At 45.5% G+C, this 25656-nt stretch overlaps 1 protein-coding gene across 1 annotated transcript in view; it reads left to right on the plus strand.

Annotated features, from left to right (window-relative positions):
- LOC137335953 (deleted in malignant brain tumors 1 protein-like) overlaps window positions 1-25656 on the plus strand; it is a 55389-nt gene that overhangs the window by 15599 nt on the left and 14134 nt on the right. Inside the window, exons 3-6 of the mRNA XM_068001462.1 lie at window positions 131-445; window positions 5450-5764; window positions 9577-9891; window positions 17350-17664. Coding sequence (XP_067857563.1) covers window positions 131-445; window positions 5450-5764; window positions 9577-9891; window positions 17350-17664 — 1260 coding nt within the window. The remainder of the gene's footprint in view (window positions 1-130; window positions 446-5449; window positions 5765-9576; window positions 9892-17349; window positions 17665-25656) is intronic.

Raw genomic sequence — 25656 nt, forward strand, 5'->3', positions numbered from 1 at the left:
GTAACCGCTTGATGTTATTTCTGATATTTTACAGAGACTGGCGGACTGGTGAATGGGGACAGTCCGTGCGCTGGGAGACTGGGGATTTAATACACTGTAACCGCTTGATGTTATTTCTGATATTTTACAGAGACTGTGAAGCTGAGACTGGTGAATGGGGGCAGTCCGTGCGCTGGGAGAGTGGAGATTCACTACAAAGGACAGTGGGGGACTGTGTTTGACCTAGTGTGGGACCTGCCGGACGCCGCTGTCGTGTGTCGGGAGCTGGGCTGCGGGGCCGCGCTGTCCGCACCGGGCCGGGCTCACTTTGGAGAAGGGTCCGGACCCATTGTGACGTATAATGTTCGGTGCGGCGGGACCGAGGCCGCTCTGCGGGACTGTGATTCAGGTGAATGGCGTCACTATTCCGACTCACACTCCAGAGATGCCGGCGTCATCTGCTCAGGTAAAAATCTTCCTTCTGTCTCTCATCTCCCGCCGGGTCTGACGGTTTCCGGGAAAAGCGAGAGTGAAATAATCCGGGACTGTCCGTACCCGGAAAGTGAGATGATAATTCCAGTATTCTCAGATTATTATTAATATTAGGATCACTGTTTGTTATAATATCACTTATTATATTTAATAAACACGCCCACTGGGAGCAGTAAATATCTGATACTCCGAACATTTACAAAGCAGACAGAACAAGTTCCCATTGAGATTTGACCCAGAGCCGCGGTGAATGATCCGAACCGCTGGAAATGTCCCAATCTCAATCCAACTCTCCATTCTAAACCCACCAACCGCTACCGGGCATGAGCCGTGAGCCCGGCTGTGCCCCAGCGCTCATCGCCTGATGTGAGATCTGAGATTTTTCCCAGACTCTGAAGCTGAGAATGGGGAGGGAGATTTCTCAGCCTCGGGGCGAGCCTGTGCATTGGGTCTGCCGTTCCTGTGAGCACCACTGCACAGTAGGATCCCACATCTGCCTGCACGCCCACATTCATTTTATACTTTGAACGATAATAAGAACGAATTGTCTTAATTCTCAGACAAGAGTTAAAAAGAGCATTAAAATATTCCACGAGATTAACGCAATCCCATGGAACTATTGGAAGTAGAGCAGGGAGTTCACCTGGAATCCTAGCCCATAATTCTCGCCCGGTCACCATCAAAACAGATTCAGCGCCGATTATACCATTTGCTAATCGTGGGATCTTGCTGTGCACAAAGTGGCTGTCCCCTTTGCCAATTAACAAAAGTAGCCGTAGTTTAAAGATAATTAATGGGATGAGAAGGACTTCGGGTGTCTTTGGACCGTGCCAAGGGCGACCACCGGGTCAATGCTTTCTGTCTTTAGATCCATTCCGCGTGATATCAAGAAATGGCTGAGTGCACTGGACACAGAATAGGCTACAGGTGCCGACAACATCCATGCTGTAGTGCTGAAGACCCGTGCTCCAGGGCTAGCCTTGCCTCCATCCGAGTTGTTCCAGTACAGCTCCAACACTGGCATCTCCCCAACAAAGTGGAACATTGTCCAGGTGTGTCCTGTCCACAAGGAGCAGGACAAATCCAACCTGGTCAATGACAGTCCTAACAGCCCATTGTCAATCATCAGCCAAGTGATCAAAGAAGTAATTAACAGTGCTGTCAAGCGGCACTTACTAACCAATAACGTGCTCACTGAAGCTCAGTTTTGGTTCCGCCAGTAATACTTGGCTCCAGACCTCATTATCAAACAAGGGCCAAAGAGCTGAATTCCAGAGGTGAGTTGAGCGACTGTCCTGGCCATCAAGGCAGCATTCGACCGAGTGATGGACAAAAGAGCCCTGGTAAAACTGAAGTCAATGGGGATCAAAGGGAAAACTGTCCAGTGGCTGGATTCATAACCTGTACAAAGAACGATGGTTGTGGTTGTTGGAGTCCAATCATCTCGGCTGCAGGACATTGTTGCAGCAGTTCCTCATGGCAGTGTCCTAGGCCCAACCATCTTCAGTTGCTTTATCAATAACCTTCCCTCCATCATAAGGTCAGAATTGGGGCAATTCCCTGATGATTGCACAGCGCTCAGCTCCATTCGCAACCCCTCAGATAATGAAGCAGTCCCTGTCCACATGCAGCAGGCAGGAAGACATGGACAACATTCAGGCTTGGGCTGATAAATTACAAGTAACGTTCATCAAACAAGTGCCAAGCAATGACCATCTCTAACAAAAGATAGTCTAACCACCTCCCCATGACATTCAATGACATTACCATCATCGAATCCCCAACTATCACCATCCTGGGGGTCACCATTGACCACAAACTCACTGGAAGCCACAAAAATGCCGTGGCTACTTGAGTAGGTCAGAAGCTGATATTCTGTGGCAAGTGCTCACCTCCTGACTCCCCAGAGTTTCTCCATTTACACCACTTACAAGGCACAAGTCAGGAGTGTGATGGAATATTCTTCACTTGCCTGGGTGGGTGCAGCTGCAACAACAATCAAGAAGCTCGACACCATGCAGGACAAAGCAGTCCACTTGATCGGCAGCCAATCCTCCACGTTAAACATCCAATAGCTCCACCACCGGCGCACCGAGACTGCAGTGTGTACCATCTACATGATACACTGCAGAAACTGGCTGAGGCTTCTCCGAAGGCATCTCCCAAACCCGCGACCTCCATCACCGAGAAGGACAAAAGCAGCAGATGCATGGGACACCACCACCTCAAAGTTGAATCAAAATCCTGGACATCCCCACGTTACCGCCTCCCCAAAGCCTCTCCACCACCTACAAGTTAGGAGTTTGATGCAATCCTCTCCACCTGCATGGATAGGTGCAGCTCACACAACCCCCATGAAGCTCGACACTATCAAGGACAAAACAGTCTGCTTGATCAGCAGCATATCCACCACCTTAAACATCCACTTGCTCCACCAGCGGTGCACCGAGACTGCAGTGTGTAGTAACGGTAGGATGTACTGCAGCAACTCACCAAAGCTGCTTCCACAGCACCTCTCAAACACATGACCTGCTCCACCTAGAACGCCAAGGGCAGCAGGTGCATGGGAACACCATCACCTCCAAATTCCCCTCCAAGTCACACACCATCCTGACTTAGAAATATATCGCTGATTCTTCATCGTCCCTCAGTCAAAATCCTGGAACTCCAGACCTAACAGCACTGAGAGATACCTTCACCACACGGACTGTAGCGGTTCAAGAAGTGGCTCACCACCACTTTCTAAAGGGCAGCTATGGATGGGCAATAAATACTGTCATTCTATAGACGCCCACATACAGAGAATGACAAAAACGTCCGAAAATAAGAGGGAATGTTCAGGGATGGGAACTGCGATTAGTGGAAGGACCTGAACGTTGATTGTAGCGGTCATCAAAGGGAGCGGTCTGGGTCCCGGTCATCAAAGGGAGCGGTCTGGGTCCCGGTCATCAAAGAGAGCGGCCTGGGTCCCGGTCATCAAAGGCAGAGGTCTGGGTCCCGGTCATCAAAGGCAGAGGTCTGGGTCCCGGTCATCAAAGGCAGAGGTCTGGGTCCCGGTCATCAAAGGCAGAGGTCTGGGTCCCGGTCATCAAAGGGAGAGGTCTGGGTCCCGGTCATCAAAGGGAGAGGTCTGGGTCCCGGTCATCAACGTGAGCGGAAAGAGAGGGGAGGGAAGGATTAATCAATATAAAGGTTATACTGGGCGACGACAAAACAAACCGGACACATTATGTAAATAGGAGGATCAGCTGTGGATGGAATTTAATATTGACATGTGGAAAGTGCTGCGCATTGTGAGGGAAAGTGGGCGATAGGCGGACTGCAGGGATGGGGCGGGACTAGCCAGAGTGACAGGGAGAAATATCAAGTGGGTTTCGTGGCCTTGAACCTCAGCATGTTCATTCACCGAAAATCTATAATCAGCGAAACAAAGCAGATGCTGGACTATGTCACCAAACTGTACAGGACAAGTCTGGGAGATCAGCGTTAAACTGAACAGAGTTCTCTCCAGATATCGCCTTGTGCACTGTGTATAGTTCAAGTCACAAGGTGCAAGAGGTCAGTTAAACTGAACAGAGTTCTGTCCATGTCGCGCCTTGTGCACGGTGTATAGTTCAAGTACAAGGTGCAAGAGGTCAGTTAGACTGAACAGTGATCTGTCCAGATATCGCCTTGTGCACTGTGTATAGTTCAAGTCACAAGGTGCAAGGGGTCAGTTAGACTGAAGATTGATCTGTCCAGATATCGCCTTGTGCATTTTTCATAGTTCTGGTCACCAATTACAATTGGTCAGAATTAAACTGAACACAGCTCTGTCAAGGGTTCGCCTTGTGCGCTGTGTATAGTTCTGATCACCGGGTACAAGTGGTTAAAGTTAAACTTAACAGACCTCTGCCCAGATATCGCCGAGTGCACTATGTATCATTCCGGTCATAAGGTACAAAAGGTCAGAATTGAACTGAACAGAGTTCTTTCAAGACCCCGCCTTCTGTATTGTCTATAGTCCGGTCTCCAGGTACAGGGGGAAAATCAGACCCCGGAAGAGGTGTGTAGAAAAGCCTGGAGACTGATGTCTACGGGTAGATATGGTACATTGTGGGCCTTGTAGCGGGAAATGCGGAGACTCAGAAGTGAGCTGCTGGAGGTATTAAATGTAGAGAAAAGGTAAATCTGGGAAACGACATTTAATTAAATCTTTACAGTGGAACAAAGTGGGAAATACTGAAGGGAGAGAGACAAAGTTAGGACTGGAATCGGGATATTTTTCTCACAAAGAGGGGTGGAGGGTTGGATTGGACCCTGGTTGAGGAAAATAGAAATATTGAAGAAACTGCTGTGAAAAGCCTTCTTTAGGGTATTTCTGGGTTAATGAGCTGTACTGGCTTTGACCATCATCAGAAAACGTATGTATCATGTGTTGGGTAAAAGAGAGAGTGTGACCTGAGGGGGACGGGACAGTCCTGAGTTCTCCCCTCAGTGTCCTTCAGTTCCAGGGTGAAAGGAGGGTGTGATCTGAGGGGGACGGGACGGTCCTGAGTTCTCCACTCAGCGTCCTTCAGTTCCAGGGAAAAATAACTGTGCCAGCCCACCTCGGCCTCTGGTTTCTGGAGGAGAAAATGTATTCAGTCGGCAGTGGAGCGAACCCAAAGTGGGTGCAGGTAAGACAGAGATTGTTTGAATTGAATTTACCCATCTCTCGCCATTGATACTTTGCCGAGTTCTCTCAGTACGTGATTGTAACATCACAGTGACGGCAACTGGGTAAGGTAGCAATAAATAGAGGAATGTTATCAACAGCCATGCAGTCACAGTGTAACCAATAGCGTTTGGGGGAAAACAGCATTATCCATATTGGAACAGAATGGAACCAATCTGAAAGTAATAATCACAGATCTGTGATTACTCATGTGTATTCATTTGTAAATATTTAATGTTATTGTTATTATGATGCTTATTATTATGATTAATATGATTTTAGATCACAAAATTCCCAGACTGGTATTCGGAGACTCCCCATGCTCGGGCAGACTAGAGGTCCAATACGGTGAAACCTGGGGTTCAGTGTGTGACCTTCACTGGGATTTGAATGACGCCAATGTAGTCTGTGCGCAGCTTCAGTGTGGAGTCGCGGTGTCCGTGCCAAGAGGTGCTTATTTTGGAGAGAGCACTGGGATTGTAAGGAGTGATACCTTTCAATGTAAAGGGAACGAGACATCTCTGCGGGACTGCCCTCTTTCTCCAGTAAATCAGCAGGTGTGCACCCACAGGAACGATGCCAGTGTGATCTGTTCCGGTGAGTACGGATTTACTGAAAAACAGACAACTTCCTCCTTAATATTTGGAAAACTGATGGTGATGACATTCCTGTGTTTCTCTTTAACACGGTCACATCTAAACTCGCCCTGACAGTTTACTATTATTGTTCTATGCCTGGTGTAACGTGGTATAAGGTATCCGCAATTATTTATAAATAAGAAGTTTCTAAACTTTAACTTTTGTTCTGGAAGAAATAGATTTGTTACTAATTTATTTACCGCCTGCACCGAATGTATTTTTCTCTCCCACATTTGACCAAACTTTCGTTGTCAATCAACTCACTGGTCCTGCGCTGACTCACTAACCGTGCACACCCTTCATGGGCCATAATGGTAACTTTTTAAATCTTGCACAACATCATCAACTATGGGTTGTCTTCATTAACTATAGGTTGACTTCATTAACTATAGGTTGACTTCACGCAGAACACTTATTAAACACAAGGTGACTTGATCAACCGTGCGTTGACTTCTTTACATCTGGGACTTTTCCGTTAACCATCCTTAAAGTTCATGACTTTATTCGCCGGGCACTGATGTTCCGGGCAGTCCATTGTCCTCGTTGCTCAAACACTGACTTTCTGATCACTGCATTGTCCTCATTAACCATCCGCTGACTTAAACCTGCACTGATCGCAGCACTATATACATTGCTAATGCTCCTCTGTAATGAAGCGTGCATGAGGTCATCACCCTGACGTTCACTTCGCTAACCACGCAATTATATCAGCAGCTGTGGACTGTCCTCGGAGTCACACACTGAACACCTTAGTGGTGCAGACACCTTTATAATTAGCATCAAATGTATTACCGTGGCACTGAACAACGATCGCTTTAACTGATCACCCATCTCATTAAATGATCACTGATCTCATTAACAGATCATTAACCACAATAACTGATCTCATTAACAGACCACAATAACTGACCATTGACCTCAATAATTGACCATTGACCAAGAATCGGCCATGGATTTCATGAAATGGATTAACACGACACTGATACCTGATCGCATGAACTGATCGAAAAATCGAATATTGACTTCATGAAGTGCACACTGACCTAATCAGATACTTTGATCTGAACGTCAGGCCACATTAATTGTACACGGATAGAATATTGAAGTGAATTTCTAATGGTAAAACTGGTTTCTTTGAATATGGCTGTGAATATCTCTAATTAATAAATATTATTATGGAGAATTTATCCAAGGGATTTATAGGGTCGCTATCTGGGAGCTGTAGTTGTCCTCAGTGTCCCACACACCAGCAATGGGGGACTGAGCTCGAGCTCCTGCTTCCAGCCACTTGAGAATAATTGAATGTTTGTGTAGGATCTGACTGTTCCACACGGCAATAGCCTTCCGACCCTCCCTGTCCAGGGTCAGAGTCACGGAACGGTAGGGTGTCAGAGGGCGGCTGTGCTCCAGCACGGGTCAGTACAATCAGGCCAGAGGGAGGGGATTTGGAAGTTATATTACAGAATGTGTGCATTTTGCTGTCCACAGGGATATTGACAGGTTAAGCGAATGGGCAAAAATTGGCATATGTTATATAATGTGGGAAGATGTGAAGTCATCCACCTTGGGAGGAAAAATAAAAAAAGCAAAATATTATTTGAATGGAGAAATATTACAAAATGCTGCGGTACATATGGATCTGGGTGTCCTCGTACATGAAACACAAAAAGTCAACATACAGGTGCAGCAGGTAATCCGGAAGGCAAACTGAATATTGGCCTTAATTTCCGAGGGATGGAGTATAAATGCAGGGAAGTCATGTTACAACTGTACAGGTTGCTGGTGAGACCACACCTGGAGTACTGCGTACAGTTATGGTGCCCTTATTTAAGGAAGGACATACTTGCATTGGAGGCAGTTCAGGGAAGGTTCACTCGGTTGATTCCGGGTACGGAAGGGTTGTCTTATGAGGAAAGATTGAACAGGTTGGGTCTATACTCATTGGAGTTTAGAAGAATGAGAGGAGATCTTACTGAAACATACAAGATTCTGAGGGAACTCGATAGGGTAGATGCTGAGAGAATGTTATCCCTGATGGGCGAATCTGAAACTAGGGGGCATAGTCTCAGAATAAGGGGTCGCCCGTTTAAGACAGAAATTAGGAGGAATTTCTTCTCCAAGAGGGTCGTGAATCTTTGGAATTCTTTACCCCAAAAAGCTGTGGAGGCTGAGTCATTGAATACATTCAAGGCTGAGTTAGACAAATTTTTGATCAGCAAGGGAGTCAAAGGATATGGGGAAAAGGCGGGAAAGTGGAGTTGAGGTAAAAATCAGATCAGCCATGATCTCATTGAATGGCGGAGCAGGCTCGAGGGGTCGAATGGCCTGCTCCTGCTCCTATCTTTATGGTCTTGTGGTTTTATGGTCTTATGGTCTAGGACCAACTGTCTTCAGGTGCGTCATCGATAATTTTCCCTCCATCATAAGGTCAACAGTGGGGCTGTTCGCTGATGATTGCACAGTTTTCATCTCCATTCGCAATTCTTCAGTTAATGAAGCAGACCCTCCCCGCTTGCAGCAAGACCTGGACATCGCGCAGGTTTGGGCTGATAGGTAGCAAGTAACATTCGCGCCACACAAGTGACAGGTAATGGCCATCTCCAACATGAGGAAGTGTAACCAACTCCTCTTGACATTAAATGACATGACCATTGCTGACTCACATACCATCAATATCCTGGGGTTCGCCATTGACCAGAAAAATAACTGGACCAGCCGCATAAATGCCGTGGCTACTACAGTAGGCCAGAGGCTAGGTATTCTGTGACAAGTGGCTCACGTCCTGACTTCCCAAAGCCTCTCCACCATCTACAAGGCACAAGTCAAGAGTGAGATAAATTACTCTCTATTTGCCTGCATGGGTGCAGCTGCAACAATATTCAACAATTTCGACACCATCCATGACAAAACAGTCTGCTGGATCCACCACCTTAAACATCTATTCCACCCTTCATTGGCGTACAGTGACTGCAGTGTACTATCTACAGGATGAACTGCATATATTGCCGTTCCTTCATCATCGCTGGTTCAAAATTCTGGAACTCCTTACCAAACAGCATTACAGGACAGCCTTCACCACACGGATTACAGCGGTTCAAGAAGAAAGCCCAAAACACCTCTCAATGGCAAGTAGGGATGAGCAACAAATGCTGGCCCTGCCAGCGATGGCCATATCCATAGGATGAATAAAATAAAATCCTTAATGGCCTTGTTCTGAATTGCTCCATCAGAACTTCTGTGTCTAATCTATCGAATCCCTTTATCAATTTAAACACCTCAACGAGATCAGCGGTAAACCTTCTAAACTCAAGGGACTACAAGCCAAGTTTAAGCAACATGTCTTGGTAATATAATGGTTTAAGTCCAAGAATCATTCTGGTGAATGTGCGTTGCACCCCCTCCAACGCCAATAGATCCTTCCTGAGGTGCGGTGCCCAAAACTGAATGCAATAACTCGAGATGGGGTCTGACCAAGGGTCGGTTCAATTGTGGCATCATTTCCTCATGTTTGTATTCCAACCCCCTTTAGATAAAGGCCGAACTCGATTAGGTTTTTTTCTAGGACGAGCTGTCACCTTTGTGTTCATCGGACAACTTTTTAACGTGGGTCCTGTCGTAATTTTAATTGTTTTTAGACAATTTGGATAAAATACGGATCTGGGATAGTTGTGTATGAGGTTTACCTTATTGTCCCCTATTCTCGAGTTCGCCCCGTATTTATTCTGGGTATGATTTATAATTTATTTCGATCTGTATTTGTTTCCAAAACAGGGAACCATGGCCCACGATTGGTTGATGGGGAGAGCCGATGCTCCGGCAGGGTGGAAGTGCTACACGGAGACCAGTGGGGGACGGTGTGTGATATTTACTTTGGTTTAGAAGACGCCAGTGTGGTCTGTGAGCACCTTCAGTGCGGGGCAGTGATCGCAACCCCAGGAGGAGCTCACTTTGGGAAGGGAACCGGCCCAGTGTGGAAGGAGAACTACAAGTGCAGAGGGAACGAGTCCCGATTGTGGGATTGTCCGGTTTCATCCTGGGAGCAGTTCAACTGCTCACATGGAAATGACGCCAGTGTCATCTGCTCGGGTGAGTTCTCACAGTCTATTGAACTGAAATACACCAACTGTTCTACCCTCGAGTAGAGTCTCACATCAGTGAATCTATTTCCACCTTTCACTGATCCACCAGTTTTACTGATGACGATCTCATATTTTCATTCAGCAATGACGGCTGGTCAGTAGATTGGTTCATTACTAAACTACATCAGACTAAAGGGTTTCACTCCAGCACGTTTCATTAATAAATGGCTCGACCTACTGTTTAATCTATCCGTGTGAATCCATTACGGATGGCACCAAATTGAGGGGGGGGGTGGACAGCTAATACTGAGGAAGAATACAACAAAATTGCAGAATGTTTAAATGTCCGTTTAATTTCAATATAGACAAGTGTGAGGTGGTGCATGGTGGTAGGTGGAATAAGCAGGCCACGTAAAGCTGGGAAAAATAGCAGTCGAAATGGCGCAGAGGTACAAAGGGATCTGTGGGTACAGATTCACAAATCATTAAAAGTAGCAAAGCAGGTCAACAAAACCATAAAAAGTGCAAACAAAGAGCTGGATTTCATTTCTAGTGGAATAGAATTCAAAATCAGAGAAGTTTTGTGAAACTTAAATGTGACCTTGATTCGAACACACTTGTAGTCCTGAAAGGGTACAACTATCAGGAAAGACTGAACAGGCTGGGGCTCTTTACCCTGGAAAAGACTGAGAGGTGACCTGATAGAGGTCTTCAAAATTATGAAGCGGTTCGATAGGGCAGAGGTGGAGAAGTTGTTTCCATTAGTCGGGGAATATAAAACTAGGGGCCATCAATATAAGATAGTCACTAATAAATCCAATATGGAATTCGGGAGAACTTTGTTAACCAGAGAGTGGATAGAATGTGGAATTCGCTACCACAAGGAATGGTTGAGGCAAAAAGCACAGATGCATTCAAGTACACGAGGGAGAAAGGAATAGAAGTGTATATTGATAGGGTGACGTGAAGTAAGGTGGGGGGCTCGTGTGGAACAAAAACATCGGCATAGATCCGGTGGGCCGAATGGCCTGTTTCTGCGCCGTCAAATTTTTAAAAATTCTATACAACATCTCACGTTGCTGTAGCATAGAAATCCTGTGGTCGTAATTAAACCGTTACAAATGTTACCGGCTTAAATGTATCAGTCAACATAAAATTAATCGCAAAGATGAGATGTGCTTTTTCCTGGAAACCTTCGGCGTTAATTCGGCAGCAGATAAATGTTTTTCCAGATGTGCGGATATTACACAGTGTGCTGAGAGTTCGGTACGTGTGGGAGTTGAAGGGTTAATCTCTTTAAATCTAGTGCATATTGCTTCAACTGTTTAAGGTCAATTTAAAAGTTTAAATTTCTAAGTTTCTGTCAGGTGTGGGAGTTGAAGGGTTAATCTCTTTAAATCTAGTGCATATTGCTTCAACTGTTTAAGGTCAATTTAAAAGTTTAAATTTCTAAGTTTCTGTCAGGTGTTGGAGTTGAAGGGTTGATCTCTTTAAATCTAGTGCATATTGCTTCAACTGTTTAAGGTCAATTTAAAAGTTTAAATTTCTAAGTTTCTGTCAGGCTTCAGCAGAGAGCTGCTGTAGCAAGTTAATTGGTTAGCTAGATTCAATTGGTCCCTGAAGGTGGGGCAGGCCTGACTCATCTGAGTCTCAACTGTAGAAATACAGGGGCCTCTCAGTGCGGACTGCACGGTGTGCGGATATTACACAGTGTGCTGAGAGTTCGGTACGTGTGGGAGTTAGGTGAAGTGGGGGAAGGAGGTGCTGCTTTGCCTTGCTTTTCTTGCAGAGCGGTAGTGGACGTGAGAGCGGTGAGCGGCGGGAGAGAGCGAGACCAGAGCGGAGATATAAACAGCGCGGAGAGAGCGAGACCAGAGCGGGGATATAAACAGTGCGGAGAGAGCGAGACCAGAGCGGGGATATAAACAGTGCGGAGAGAGCGAGACCAGAGTGGGGATATAAACAGCGCGGAGAGAGTGAGACCAGAGCGGAGATATAAACAGCGCGGAGAGAGTGAGACCAGAGTGGGGATATAAACAGCGCGGAGAGAGTGAGACCAGAGCTTACTCTGAGAGCGAGACTCTGAGACCAGCGGCAGTTCGGGGTGACGTCACCAGTCAGAAAGTGACGCGGCACAGGGGAGGCAGCTGATTGGTGAGTAGGTTCAGGTGAGTATTTCTACCATTTTACTGTAAGTAAAGTAATAAGAAAGGGAAGATCTGCAGGTTTTATAGCAGATAGTGTTTTTTTTTTAGTGAACCTAGGTCCCTAGTATAGTTAACATTTTCTAATTTCAACGTAATTTAAAAGGGGTAACTCAGCTAAGGCAAGTCATGGCAGCAGACCTCGCACCCGTGATATGCTCCTCCTGCAAGATGTGGGAAGTCATGGACACTACCAGTGTCCCTGCCGACCATGTGTGCGGGAAGTGTGTCCACCTGCAGCTACTGACCGATCGTATCTCGGAGCTGGAGCTGCGGGTGGACTCACTGTGGAGCATCCGCGATGCAGAGAAACTCGTGGATAGCACGTTTAGCGAGTTGGTCACACCGCAGGTAAAGGGTATACAGGCAGGAAGTGAATGGGTGACCACCAGGAAGAGTAAGAGATGCAGGCAGGTAGTGCAGGGGTCCCCTGTGTCCATCCCCCTCTCAAACAGATATGCCACTTTGGATGCTGTTGGGGGGGATGACTTATCAGGGGAAGGCAGCAGCAGCCAACTTCCTGGCACCACGGGTAGCTCTGCTGCACAGGCTGGGAGGAAAAAGAGTGGCAGAGCTATAGTGATAGGGGACTCAATTGTAAGGGGAATAGACAGGCGTTTCTGCGGCCGCAACCGAGACTCCAGGATGGTGTGTTGCCTCCCTGGTGCAAGGATCAAGGATGTCTCGGAGCGGCTACAGAACATTTTGGAGGGGGAGGGCGAACAGCCAGCTGTCGTGGTGCACATAGGCACCAACGATATAGGTAAAAAAGGGGATGAGGTCCTAAAAGCAGAATATAGGGAGTTAGGAGGTAAATTAAAAAATAGGACCTCAAAGGTAGTAATCTCAGGATTGCTGCCAGTGCCACGTGCTAGTCAGAGTAGAAATAGGAGGATATTTCAAATGAATACGTGGCTACAGGAATGGTGCAAGGGGGAGGGATTCAAATTCCTGGGACACTGGAAACGGTTCTGGGGGAGGTGGGACCAGTACAAACCGGACGGTCTGCACCTGGGCAGGGCCGGGACCGCTGTCCTAGGAGGAGTGTTTGCTAGTGCTGTTGGGGAGGGTTTAAACTAAAGTGGCAGGGGGTTGGGAACCTGAGCAGGGAGAGAGAGGAAAGCGTAACAGGAAGGGACAGAGGGTATGGAGTAATAGGTAAAGTGTTAAAAAAGGAAAAAGCAGGAACTAAGCGTCACAAAACAGATTTGAAAGTTCTTTATCTGAATGCACGTAGCATTCGTAATAAAATGGACGAGTTAACGGCACAAATAACTACGTATGGGTATGATCTTGTGGCCAGTACAGAAACATGGCTGCAGGGTGACAACGACTGGGAATTAAATATGCCAGGGTATTTAACAATCAGGAAGGACAGGCAGGAAGGAAGGGGAGGTGGGGTGGCTATGTTAATAAAGGAAGGAATCACTGTAATACAGAGAAATGATATTGGGACAAAGCATCAAGATAATGAAACAGTTTGGGTGGAGATAAGGAATAATAAGGGAAAAAAAAACATTAGTGGGCGTAGCATATAGGCCTCCTAATAGTTGCAACTCTGCTGGAAGAAGTATTAATCAGGAGATAGTCGGGGCATGTAATAAGGGAACAGCCATAATTATGGGGGATTTTAATTATCATATTAACTGGACAAATCAAATTGGGCAGAGCAGCCTTGAGGACGAGTTCATTGAGTGCATCAGGGATGGATTTCTTGAGCAGTATGTAACTGATCCTACAAGGGGGCAGGCAACCTTGGACCTGGTCCTGTGTAATGAGTCAGGATTAATTAATAATGTCCTAGTTAAGGATCCCCTTGGAACGAGCGACCACAACATGCTTGAATTCCATATCCAATTAGAGGGTGAGAAGGATGATTCTCAAACAAGCGTACTGAGCTTGAATAAAGGAGACTATGATGGTATGAGAGCGGAATTGATTAAAGTGGACTGGGAAAATAGATTAAAGGGTAAGACGGTACATGAGCAGTGGTGTTCATTTAGGGAGTTATTTTACAACTTTCAAAATAAATATATTCCACTGAGGAAAAAAGGGTGTAAAAGAAATGACAGCCACCCGTGGCTAAGTAAAGAAATCAAGGATAGTATCCGACTAAAAACAAGGACATATAAGGTAGCCAAACTTAGTGGGAAGATAGAAGATTGGGAATTCTTCAAAAGACAGCAAAAAGTAACTAAAGGATTGATTAAGAAAGGGAAGTTAGATTATGAAAAGAAATTAGCAAAAAATATAAAAACAGATAGCAAGAGTTTCTATAGTTATATAAAAAGAAAAAGGGTGGCTAAGGCAAACATAGGTCCCTTAGAGGATGAGACCGGGAAATTAATGGTGGGAAACATGGAGATGGCAAAAATGCTGAACAAATATTTTGTTTCAGTCTTTACAGTAGAGGACACTAAGAATATCCCAACACTGGACAAACAGGGGACTCTTGGGGGGGAGGAGCTAAATACGATTAAAATCACTCAAGAGATGGTACTCAGTAAAATAATGGGACTCAAGGCGGATAAATCCCCTGGACCTGATGGCTTCCATCCTAGGGTCTTGAGGGAAGTGGCAGTAGGGATTGTGGATGCTTTGGTGATAGTTTTCCAAAATTCCCTGGACTCAGGAGAGGTCCCGGCAGATTGGAAAACTGCTAATGTAACACCGTTATTTAAAAAGGGTAGTAGGCAGAAGGCTGGAAATTATAGGCCAGTTAGCTTAACATCTGTGGTGGGTAAAATTTTGGAGTCTATTATTAAGGAGACAGTAACGGAACATTTAGATAAGCATAATTTAATAGGACAAAGTCAGCATGGCTTTATGAAGGGGAAGTCATGTCTGACAAATTTGCTTGAGTTCTTCGAGGATATAACGTATAGGGTGGATAAAGGGGAACCAGTGGACGTAGTGTATTTAGACTTCCAGAAGGCATTCGACAAGGTGCCACATAAAAGATTATTACTTAAGATAAAAAATCACGGGATTGGGGGTAATATTCTGGCATGGGTGGAGGATTGGTTATCAAACAGGAAGCAGAGAGTTGGGATAAATGGTTCATTTTCGGACTGGCAACCAGTAACCAGTGGTGTTCCACAGGGGTCGGTGCTGGGTCCCCAACTCTTTACAATCTATATTAACGATTTGGAGGAGGGGACCGAGTGCAACATATCAAAATTTGCAGATGATACAAAGATGGGAGGGAAAGTAGAGAGTGAGGAGGACATAAAAAACCTGCAAGGGGATATAGACAGGCTGGGTGAGTGGGCGGAGATTTGGCAGATGCAATATAATATTGGAAAATGTGAGGTTATGCACTTTGGCAGGAAAAATCAGAGAGCAAGTTATTTTCTTAATGGCGAGAGACTGGAAAGTACTGCAGTACAAAGGGATCTGGGGGTCCTAGTGCAAGAAAATCAAAAAGTTGGTATGCAGGTGCAGCAGGTGATCAAGAAAGCCAACGGAATGTTGGCTTTTATTGCTAGGGGGATAGAATATAAAAACAAGGAGGTATTGCTGCAGTTATATAAGGTATTGGTGAGACCGCACCTGGAATACTGCATACAGTTTTGGTCTCCATACTTAAGAAAAGACATACTTGCTCTCGAGGCAGTACAAAGAAGGTTCACTCGGTTAATCCCGGGGATGAGGGGGCGGACATATGAGGAGAGGTTGAGTAGATTGGGACTCTACTCATTGGAGTTCAGAAGAATGAGAGGCGATCTTATTGAAACATATAAGATTGTGAAGGGTCTTGATCGGGTGGATGCAGTAAGGATGTTCCCAAAGATGGGTGAAACTAGAACTAGGGGGCATAATCTTAGATTAAGGGGCTGCTCTTTCAAAACTGAGATGAGGAGAAACTTCTTCACTCAGAGGGTGGTAGGTCTGTGGAATTTGCTGCCCCAGGAAGCTGTGGAAGCTACATCATTAGATAAATTTAAAACAGAAATAGACAGTTTCCTAGAAGTAAAGGGAATTAGGGGTTATGGGGAGCGGGCAGGAAATTGGACATGAAGCTGAGTTCGGATCGGTCAATGCCCTGTGGGTGGCGGAGAGGGCCCAGGGGCTATGTGGCCGGGTCCTGCTCCGACTTCTTGTGTTCTTTAGATTTGTGGTTGGGATCAGATCAGCCATGATCTTATTGAATGGCGGAGCAGGCTCGAGGGGCCGATTGGCCTACTCCTGCTCCAATTTCTTATGTTCTTATGTTCTTATGTTCTTATGAGTTTACATCTGGTTTGCACGTTTCTGCATGTGTTAAATAGAGAACAATGTAATGTTGAGTGAATGGATCCTCTCGTCCTCTCCTTGGTTCACGATCACTCTTCTAGTGTCATGAGCTTTATCTTTATCACAGCCCGTCATTTCCGATAATTGACTTGAATACGTTGCTAAAATCAATAATTAGTTGGCTGGTTCCTATTGTTTGAACAGATTTATGTCCCGCGATGCGAGAGTAAAATTGTTTTTCAGCTTTGTCGAAATGACCGTTGAAATTGTAAAATTGTGGCTGGGAGGAACTTGTGAAACTGACCCGGTTGAAATTCGTGCCTTTCTGGTCAGTGGGTATCTCGGTCAGAAAGACACCAGTAACCAAGTGACGGATTTACACGGTGCACCTGTTGTGCTCCAAATCAAACAGGGCCATGAATTTTACAGAGTAGTGATCCAGGCAGTGCTGAAACTAACAATCGCCCGTTTACTTGTGTCTGGATTGTGTGTCTACTTCCTGTAAAAAAGTATCGTTATCTTCAAATATAGGTCCCAGTGATCACCCGCCACTCTCCACATATGGTGAGGGCCTGATTGTGGCAGCTCTGCACCATGACACCGTGATCCACTTTACAAAGAGCCTTTATACTGGCCTCAATGTCAAAGGATCAAATCCTGTCACTAACTCAGGATCCGCTCCCTATGGGAAAGGGAACCTGAGAGGCAGTTAATAGCTGTTATGACCATGTGAGCACTGCCTGAACCCGGCCTCCATTTAATGGATGAGGCAAAGTGCGAGTGGCCAGGAGGCATTTTCTGACCGAGCTCCTGCCATCGATCGCAGCACTTCAACCACCGCCGGCCTGGGCCGGTCGCCCTCTGATTTATCTCCCAATCTCCGGAGCAGCGGCTGGTTTCGGCTCGGTATTTCTCCAGAATCTCTTCACCCGAGATCAGGAGACGGCAGAAAGGATGTGCGCGCAACCCGCCTGTCTAACTGGGAGTTTCAGGTTATCCGCTGTTATTAATTTATTCTTCTTCAGATGAAGGTTGGCCGCCGAGACTGACGAATGGAGGAAGCCGCTGTGACGGGCGAGTGGCGATTTACTACAACCGCAGCTGGGGGCGAGTGCGGGATAATCTCTGGGATTTAAATGATGCCAACGTGGTCTGCAGACAGCTGGGCTGCGGCTATGCGATATCCGCTTATAACTCTTCAAAGTACGGAGAGGGTGAAGGGCCCGTGTGGGTGAATGATGTCCAGTGTGAGGGAAACGAGTCGCAGCTCCGGGACTGCAGCTCATTCACATTGAATCAGAGTCTGACTGACAGCGAGGATGTCGGCGTGCTCTGTTCAGGTGAGTGAATGGTGACATTTGAGGAGACATAAACCACCTTCATTAGTGATCTGAGAAATAGAGAATGTAGATCCAGTGTTCATTCGTTTCGATGCAAATTGGTTATTTAGCACAGAATGTGAGCCGACATGGGAGAAAATTCACAAACATTGCGCAAGAATAGGAGAGATTTTCCCGCTAAATGTGGAGCAGACTCTCGACTGCAGCAGGCATCACCAAGGGCGTTGTACCACTTGTTTGGCAAAATGTTTGAGGGTTTTAAGGATAATGAGAACGGTTGGGGTTATGGAAATAATGCACAAAGAAAACACTTGGCTTGAGATGTATTATCCGGTGCAAGGAAATCACCCCTGGCGTTGATCTCGGTTAGTGGGTGGAACAGTTTTTTCTTCAGCTGCCTTCTCACTGACAGTCTGAACGAGGTTAAAGCGCCACCCCGCGGCCAAACAAGGATCACCAGCTTTCCAGACACATTGCTTGTGAGGTAACAGCGCCATCCATTGGATGAAATAACAGAAGCAGATGGGGTCTTTCGAGAACCACCCATTATTTTCAATGGACTGGTATCTCAGTGGTAATCAGGTAAATAAATATCAAAAGCGAACATTTCGACATATGTATTCTGTATTTGTGCTTGGATTGTTTTTGTAGATTTCTCGAACACGAGAGACGAGACAGGAGAAGAGAGGAGAATGTAGATTGAGTAGAACTTCACTTCTCTGGGAGTTTGGTGCAAGAGTGAGTTCAGTCAAACTGCAGGCACATGTTTTAATTTAGTCACTCAGACACGGCAGGGAGGTAGTGCAGAGAGTTCGGGTGAGTTTTATGGAGTGAGCTTTGTCGGTGGTCGTGTATTACTATGATGGGAGGAGGAAATTACAAAGGGACATCGGCAGAATGAAGGAGTGGGCAAAACTATGGAAGATGGCGTTTAATGAAGGGGAGTGTGAGACCATCCGCTTTGAATCTCAAAGGGCAAATTTTAACATTGTCTCAATGGGAAGAGACCAAAAACTGTGGAGAAGCAAAGAGGTTTAGGTTTCCAGGCACACAAATCACTAAAAGCTAGTGCATAGGTACAAGTGGTAGTCAAAAGGCTAATCGGATGTTGACCTTTATCTCAAGGAGGATGAAATACATAGGGGAGGAAGTGATGGTTCAATTGCATAGAGCATTGTTTAGACCCCATCTGGAGCAATGTGTTCAGATTTTAGCATCACAGTTCAGGAAGGATACATTAGCCTTCAGATTTGTGCAGGGCAAATGTTTAAATTATGAGGACAGATTGCATATAGTATGTTTGTATTCTTTTCAGCATAGATAATTGAGGGTGATTGTAAACGAAAATAAGGAAACCGCGGACATGTTAAATAATTATTTTGCATCAGTATTTACAGCAGAGGAAGAGGATAGCATGCCAGACACCCCAAGGAAACTAATTTTGAATCAGGGCCGGGCGTCACCATAATTAATGTCAGCAAATTAACAGTAATGAAGAAAATAATGGCACTGAAGAGTGACAAATCTCCAGGCCAGATGGTTTCCATCCCAGGATTTTGAAGGAAGTAGGTGAGAACATTGCAGAAGCCCGAACTACAATCTTCCAAAGTTCTGTCAATTTAAGAACCGTTCCTTTACATTGGAAAATTGCACATATCACTCCGCTCTTTCAGAAAAGTGAGAGAAGGAAACCAGGGAATTATCGACCAGTTAGCCTAACATCTGTTGTCGGGAAATTACTAGAATATAAAATTAAGGATAGAGTGACTGAACTCCTTGAAAACTTTCAGTTGATCAGAGAGAAACATCATGGATTTGTAAAGGGTTGGTCATGCCTGATAAAACTGATTGAATTTTTTGAAGAGGTGACTAAAGCAGTAGACAGGGGAATGTCTATTGATGTCTATATGGACTTCAAGAAGGCATTCGGTAAAATCCCTCATAAAAGACTGTTAGCCATAGTTGAAACTCATGGAATTGAGGGCAAATTATTGGCCTGGTTAGGAATTTGACTGAGCGGCAGAAGACAGAGAGTAGGGATAATGGACACGTACTCAAATTGGCAAGATGTGACTAGTGGTGTCCCAAAGGGATCTGTGTTGGGGCCTCAACTATTCACTGTATTTATTAACGAATTAGATGACGGGATGGAGAGTCACAGGTCCAAGTTTGCCGATGACACGAAGATAGGCAGCATTGTAAGCAGTGTAGATGGAAGCTTAAAATTACAGAGAGATATTAATAGGTTAAGTGGATGGGCAAAACTATGGCAAATTGATTACAATGTAGACAACTGTGAGGTCATCCGCATTGGACCTAAAAAAAGATAGATCAGAGTACTTTCTAAATGGTGAGAAGCTCGAAATAGTGGAGGTCCAAAGAGACTTTAGGGGTTCATGTACATAGATCATTAAAATATCATGGATAGGTACAGAAAATAATCAAAAAGGGTAATGGAATGCTGGACTTATATAAGTAGAGGACTAGGATACAAGAGGGTAGAAGTTATGCTACAGCGATAGAAATCCCTAATTAGACCACACCTGGAGTATTGTGATCAGTTCAGGGCACCGCACCTTAGGTAGGATATATTGGTCTTGGAGAGAGTGCAGTGTAGATTTACTGGAATGATACCTGGACCCCAACCGAGGGCTAAATTACGAGGAGAGGTTACACAAACTAGAGTTGTATTCCCTGGAATTTTGAAAAATGAGGCATGATTTGATCAAAGTTTTCAAAATATTAAGGTGAACTGATAGGGTGGATTGAGAGAAACTATTTCTGGTGGTTGGGGAGTCCAGGACTCGGGGACATAGCCTAACAATTAGAGCCAGGACTTTCAGGAGTAAAGTTAGGAAACACTTCTATACGCAAAGGGTGGTAGAAGTTTGGAACTCTCTTCTGCAAACGGCAGTTAATGTGTGCTCAATTGTTAATTTTAAATCTGATATTGATAGATTTTTGTTAACCAAAGGTATTAAGGGGTATGGGGCTAAGGCGGGTCTCTGGAGTTTGGTCACAGATCTGCCAGGATCTTACTGAATGGTGGAACAGGCTCGAGGGGATAAATGGTCTATTTATGTTCCGATGATCGAGGCATTTAAAATGATAAAGGATTCCAAGAGTAGATAATGATACTATTTCCTCTGTTGGGGAATCCACAACGAGTGGGCATAATCTTAAAATTAGAGCTAGGCCGTTTAGGAGAGAAATGAGGAAATCTATTTTCACCCAGAGGATAAGACAAACCTGGAAGTCTGTTCCCGCAGACGGCTGTGGATTCTGGGTCACTTGACACATTCAAGACTGAGATAGATAGACTTTTGTTGGGTAAGTGGATCAAGTGATATGGCCCAAAGCCGGTATATTGGGTTAAGATACAATACAGCCATGATCCAATTGAATGCCAGAACAGGTTCCAGTGGGGGTTGGTGGTGATTGTCCTCCTCGTCTTCCTCTGTTCCTCCCCTTCTCTCCAGCACCACTTGCACTAAGTGACGAATATCTGGAGCAGGGGCGCCTACTGCTGGAGCAGAACCTGGTCACGTCCCACAGTATCAGAGGCTGAGTGCATTCGGGATGCGGTTGATGGGTGATTCCACAATCTGACAATTACAGCCAGGATGTATAGAAACATACAGCACAGAAGGAGGCCATTCTTCCCATCTTGCCTGTGGCAGCTCATTGGAAGAGCTATCCAATGAGTACCACTATCCGGTTACTTCCCCATAGCCCTGCACTGTTATCCTTTTCAAGTATTTTTCTATTCCCTTATGAAAGTTACTATTGAATCTGCTGTCACCACACTTTCAGGCAGTGAATTCAGGATCATAGCAATTCGCTGCGTAAAAAAACCTCCTCATCTCCTCTGGTTCTTTTGCCAATTATCTTCAATATGAATCCTGTGGTTTGCCGACCTTCCTGCCAGTGGAAACAGTTTCTCGTTATTTACTCTATGAAAATCCATCATAATTTTGAACACCTCAGTTAAATCTCCCTCTTAACCTTCTCTGGTCTGGACTGGGAATTCCAGATGTTGAACAGGGAAAGTGCAGCTGCAAGTCGTGGTTTTGAGAAGTCCCAGAGAAAGTTTAAACAGTTAGACAATAGTCTGAGATTGTAATATTTGAACTACTTTGTGCCATACGCTGGCCAAGTAAGGCCGAGGATGTCTGGACAGTTTAGCGGGTGGTTTAGCTGCTGGGCGAGGGTCTTCACATTCTTGGGCCATTGGAAGTAACTCTGGAACAAGCAAAAGAGGTACTGAAGATACAGTCTGTATCTGAACCAAATGGCTTAATGCCCTTGCGGATAGGTTAACAGGACCATTTGGAGAAGCTAAACTAATATTTCCAGGGTCGGCGGAACGTGTCGGCTTTGGACTAGAGGTAAAACATGATTAGTAACACAGTTGGGACAGAATAAGACTTGGCTGCAATAAACAATAAGAAATATCACTGGAGGAGGAAGGGAAAGCAAGAGGTTTCCAGGAAGTGAGGGATGCACGAAATGTATCAAAGTGGACAAGAGGTTGCCGGATTTAGGAGAGAGCTGCACAGAGTAGGACAGGAGCGCCCAGAGGTGTGGCAGAGGGAGGCGGAGGGACAGGAGGCCGGAATCAGAGGGACAAGGAGTACAGGGGTTGGGGGGCTGGGGGAAGTTGAGAGATGGGGTGTGGGGACACCATGGGGGAAGGGGATTGTAAACTGGCGGTGTGGGAGGGGTGATGGGAAGGTTGAGAGATGGAGTGGGTTGACAGTTTGGGGAGAAAGGACTGGAAACTCTCGGTGTGGGGTGATGTGGGGCTGGAGATGGTTGTGAGATGGGGTGGGGCTGAAGCCATGGGGGGCGGGGATTTAAAGTGACACTTACGGGAGAAAGTTAAATTAGAAAATTAGAAATGGGAATCAGATGACTTTCTCAAATAATCGGGTCGGGATAGCTGATTATTTATGTGCATACATAAGGCATTGGAAAGATTTTTGAAGAATTAAAAAAGTTATGAATTACAGCTGGACATGACCGAATCGCTATAACAAAGAGATGCCTTAGTTTTGGCAAGTTGGGGACCTTTATATTCCTGGACACCATAGTTACGATGTGGTGAGGAGTTGAACTCCCCATTGCAATTTTTTCCCTATATCTCATTAACATTTACCCCCTTGGGCCCTTTCTCAGTCATTCTATCTCTGAACCATTTGTGCATGACTTTGTCACCTCATGAATTGGCCACCTTACTGCCCTCCCATACTCCACCCTCCAGAAACTCGACATTGTCCAAATCTCGGCTGCACATTCTCTGTCCCAAAACAATTCCTCACCGTTCATCATCCCTGTCCCACAACATTTCCTCACCGCACATCATCCCTGTCCCACAACAATTCCTCACTCCCCAGCATCCCTGTCTCACAACAATTCCTCGCCACCCATTATCCCTGTCCCCGCTGATAGTCTTCTACAGGCATGTAAACAGTAATCGGGTAGTCAGAGGAGGGGTCAGGCCGATTAGGGACCATAAAGGATATCTACTCATGGAGGCAGAGGGGACGGCCGAGGTACAAAATGAGTACTTTGCATCTGTGTTTATCATTAAAGAAGATGCTGCCAGAGTCTCAGTGATGGAAGATATAGTTGAGATACTGGATGGGCTAAAAATGATGGACTGGATGTGCTGCATCCTAGGTTGCAGAGAGAAGTAAGGGTGGAAATTGAGGTGATACTGGCCGTAATCTTTCAAATATCCATCGATAAGGGGATGGTGCCAGAAGACTGGAGAATTGTCAATGTTGCACCCTTGTTCAAAAAAGGGTGTAAGGATAAACCCAGCATCTAAAGGAATGTCAGTTTAACCTCAGTGGTGGGGAAACTTTTAGAAACTATAATCCGGGACAAAATTAACAGTCACTTGGACGAGCGTGGATTGATTAAGGAAAGGCAGCACGGATTTGTTAAAGGCAAATCGTGTTTAACTAACTTGATTGAGTTTTTGGTGAGGTAACAGAGGGTAGATGAGGGCAATGCAGTATATGTGTTGTATATATGGACTTTAAAAATGCGTTTGATAAAGTGCCGCATGGTAGGCTTATCATCAAGATTGCAGCCCATGGAATAAAGGCGGCAGTCGCAATATGGATACAGAATTGGCTAAGTGACAGGAAACAGAGTAGTGATTAACGGTTGTTTTTCGGACTGGAGGGAGGTGTACAGTGGTGTTCCCTCGGAGTCGGTGCTGGGATAAAACTTGAAAGGGTAGTAAACAGTGAGGAGGATAGTGATACATTTCAAGAGGATATAGACAGGCTGGTGGCATGGGCAGACACGTGGCAGATCAAATTTAACGCAGAAAAATGTGGAATGATACATTTTGGTGGGAAGAACGAGGAGAGGCAATATAAACTGGAGGGCACTACACTAAAAGGGGTACAGGAACAGAGAGATCTGGGGGTATATGTGCAAAAATCGTTAAAGGTGGCACGGCAGGTTGGGAAAGCGGTTAAAAAATGCATACGGGATCTTGGGCTTTATAAATAGAGGCATAGAGTACAAAAGTATGAAAGTCATGATGAACCTTTCTAAAACACTGATTCGGCCACAACTGGAGTATTGTGTCCAGTTCTGGGCACCGCACTGTAGGAAAGATTTGAAGGCCTTAGAGAATGATTCCAGGGATGAGGGACTTTAGTTACCTGGATAGACTGGAGAAGCTGGGGTTGTTCTCCTTGGAATCGAGATGGTTGCGACGAGATTTGATAGCGGTTTTCAAAATCATGAAGGGTCGAGACAGAGTAGAAAGAGAGAAACTGTTCCCATTGAAGGTAGGGTCAAGGACCAGAGGGCATAGATTTAAGGTGGTTGGCAAAAGAACCGAAGGTGACATGAGGATAAACTTTTTTACACAGCGAGTTGTTCGGACCTGGAATGCACTGCCCGAGGTGGTGGGTGGGGGCAGATTCAATCATGGCCTTCAAAATGGAACTGGAAGGCAAAAATTTGCAGAGCTAAGGGGATAGTGGAGGGGAGTGGAACTCGCTGGATTGCTGTTGCATAGAGTCGGGTGGACTCGATGGGTCGAATGGCCCCCTTTGAGCTATAACTTTTTAATGATTCTATACACAATTCCTCACCACTAATTATCCGTGTCCCCGCTTATATACAATTCCTCACCACCCATTATCACTGTCCCCGCTTATATACAATTCCTCACCACCCATTATCCCTGTCCCCAATGATATACAATTCCTCACCACCCATTATCCCTGTCCCCGCTGATATACAATTCCTCACCACCCATTATCCCTGTCCCCGCTTATATACAATTCCTCACCACCCATTATCCGTGTCCCTGCTTATATACAATTCCTCACCACCCATTATCACTTTCCCCGCTTATATACAATTCCTCACCACCCATTATCCCTGTCCCCGTTTATATACAATTCCTCACCACCCATTATCCCTGTCCCTGCTTATATACAATTCCTCACCACCCATTATCCCTGTCCCCGTTTATATACAATTCCTCACCACCCATTATCACTGTCCCCGCTTATATACAATTCCTCACCACCCATTATCCCTGTCCCCGCTTATATACAATTCCTCACCACCCATTATCACTGTCCCCGCTTGAAAACAAATCCTCACCACCCATTATCACTGTTCCCGCTTATATACAATTCCTCACCACCCATTATCACTGTCCCCGCTGAGATACAATTCCTCACCACCCATTATCACTGTCCCCGCATATATACAATTCCTCACCACCCATTATCACTGTCCCCGCTTATATACAATTCCTCACCACCCATTATCACTGTCCCCGCTGATATACAATTCCTCACCACCAATTATCCCTGTCCACGCTGAGCTACTCATCCTCACGGCACATTATCCAAGTCCACACTGATGAAAAATAGGTCCCCACCACACATAACCCAGTCCACACTGATCTAAAACAGATCCCCACAACGCATAATCCGAGTCCACACT

This window comes from Heptranchias perlo, chromosome 20 (genome assembly GCF_035084215.1).
Source record: "Heptranchias perlo isolate sHepPer1 chromosome 20, sHepPer1.hap1, whole genome shotgun sequence".
Classification (NCBI taxonomy): domain Eukaryota; kingdom Metazoa; phylum Chordata; class Chondrichthyes; order Hexanchiformes; family Hexanchidae; genus Heptranchias; species Heptranchias perlo.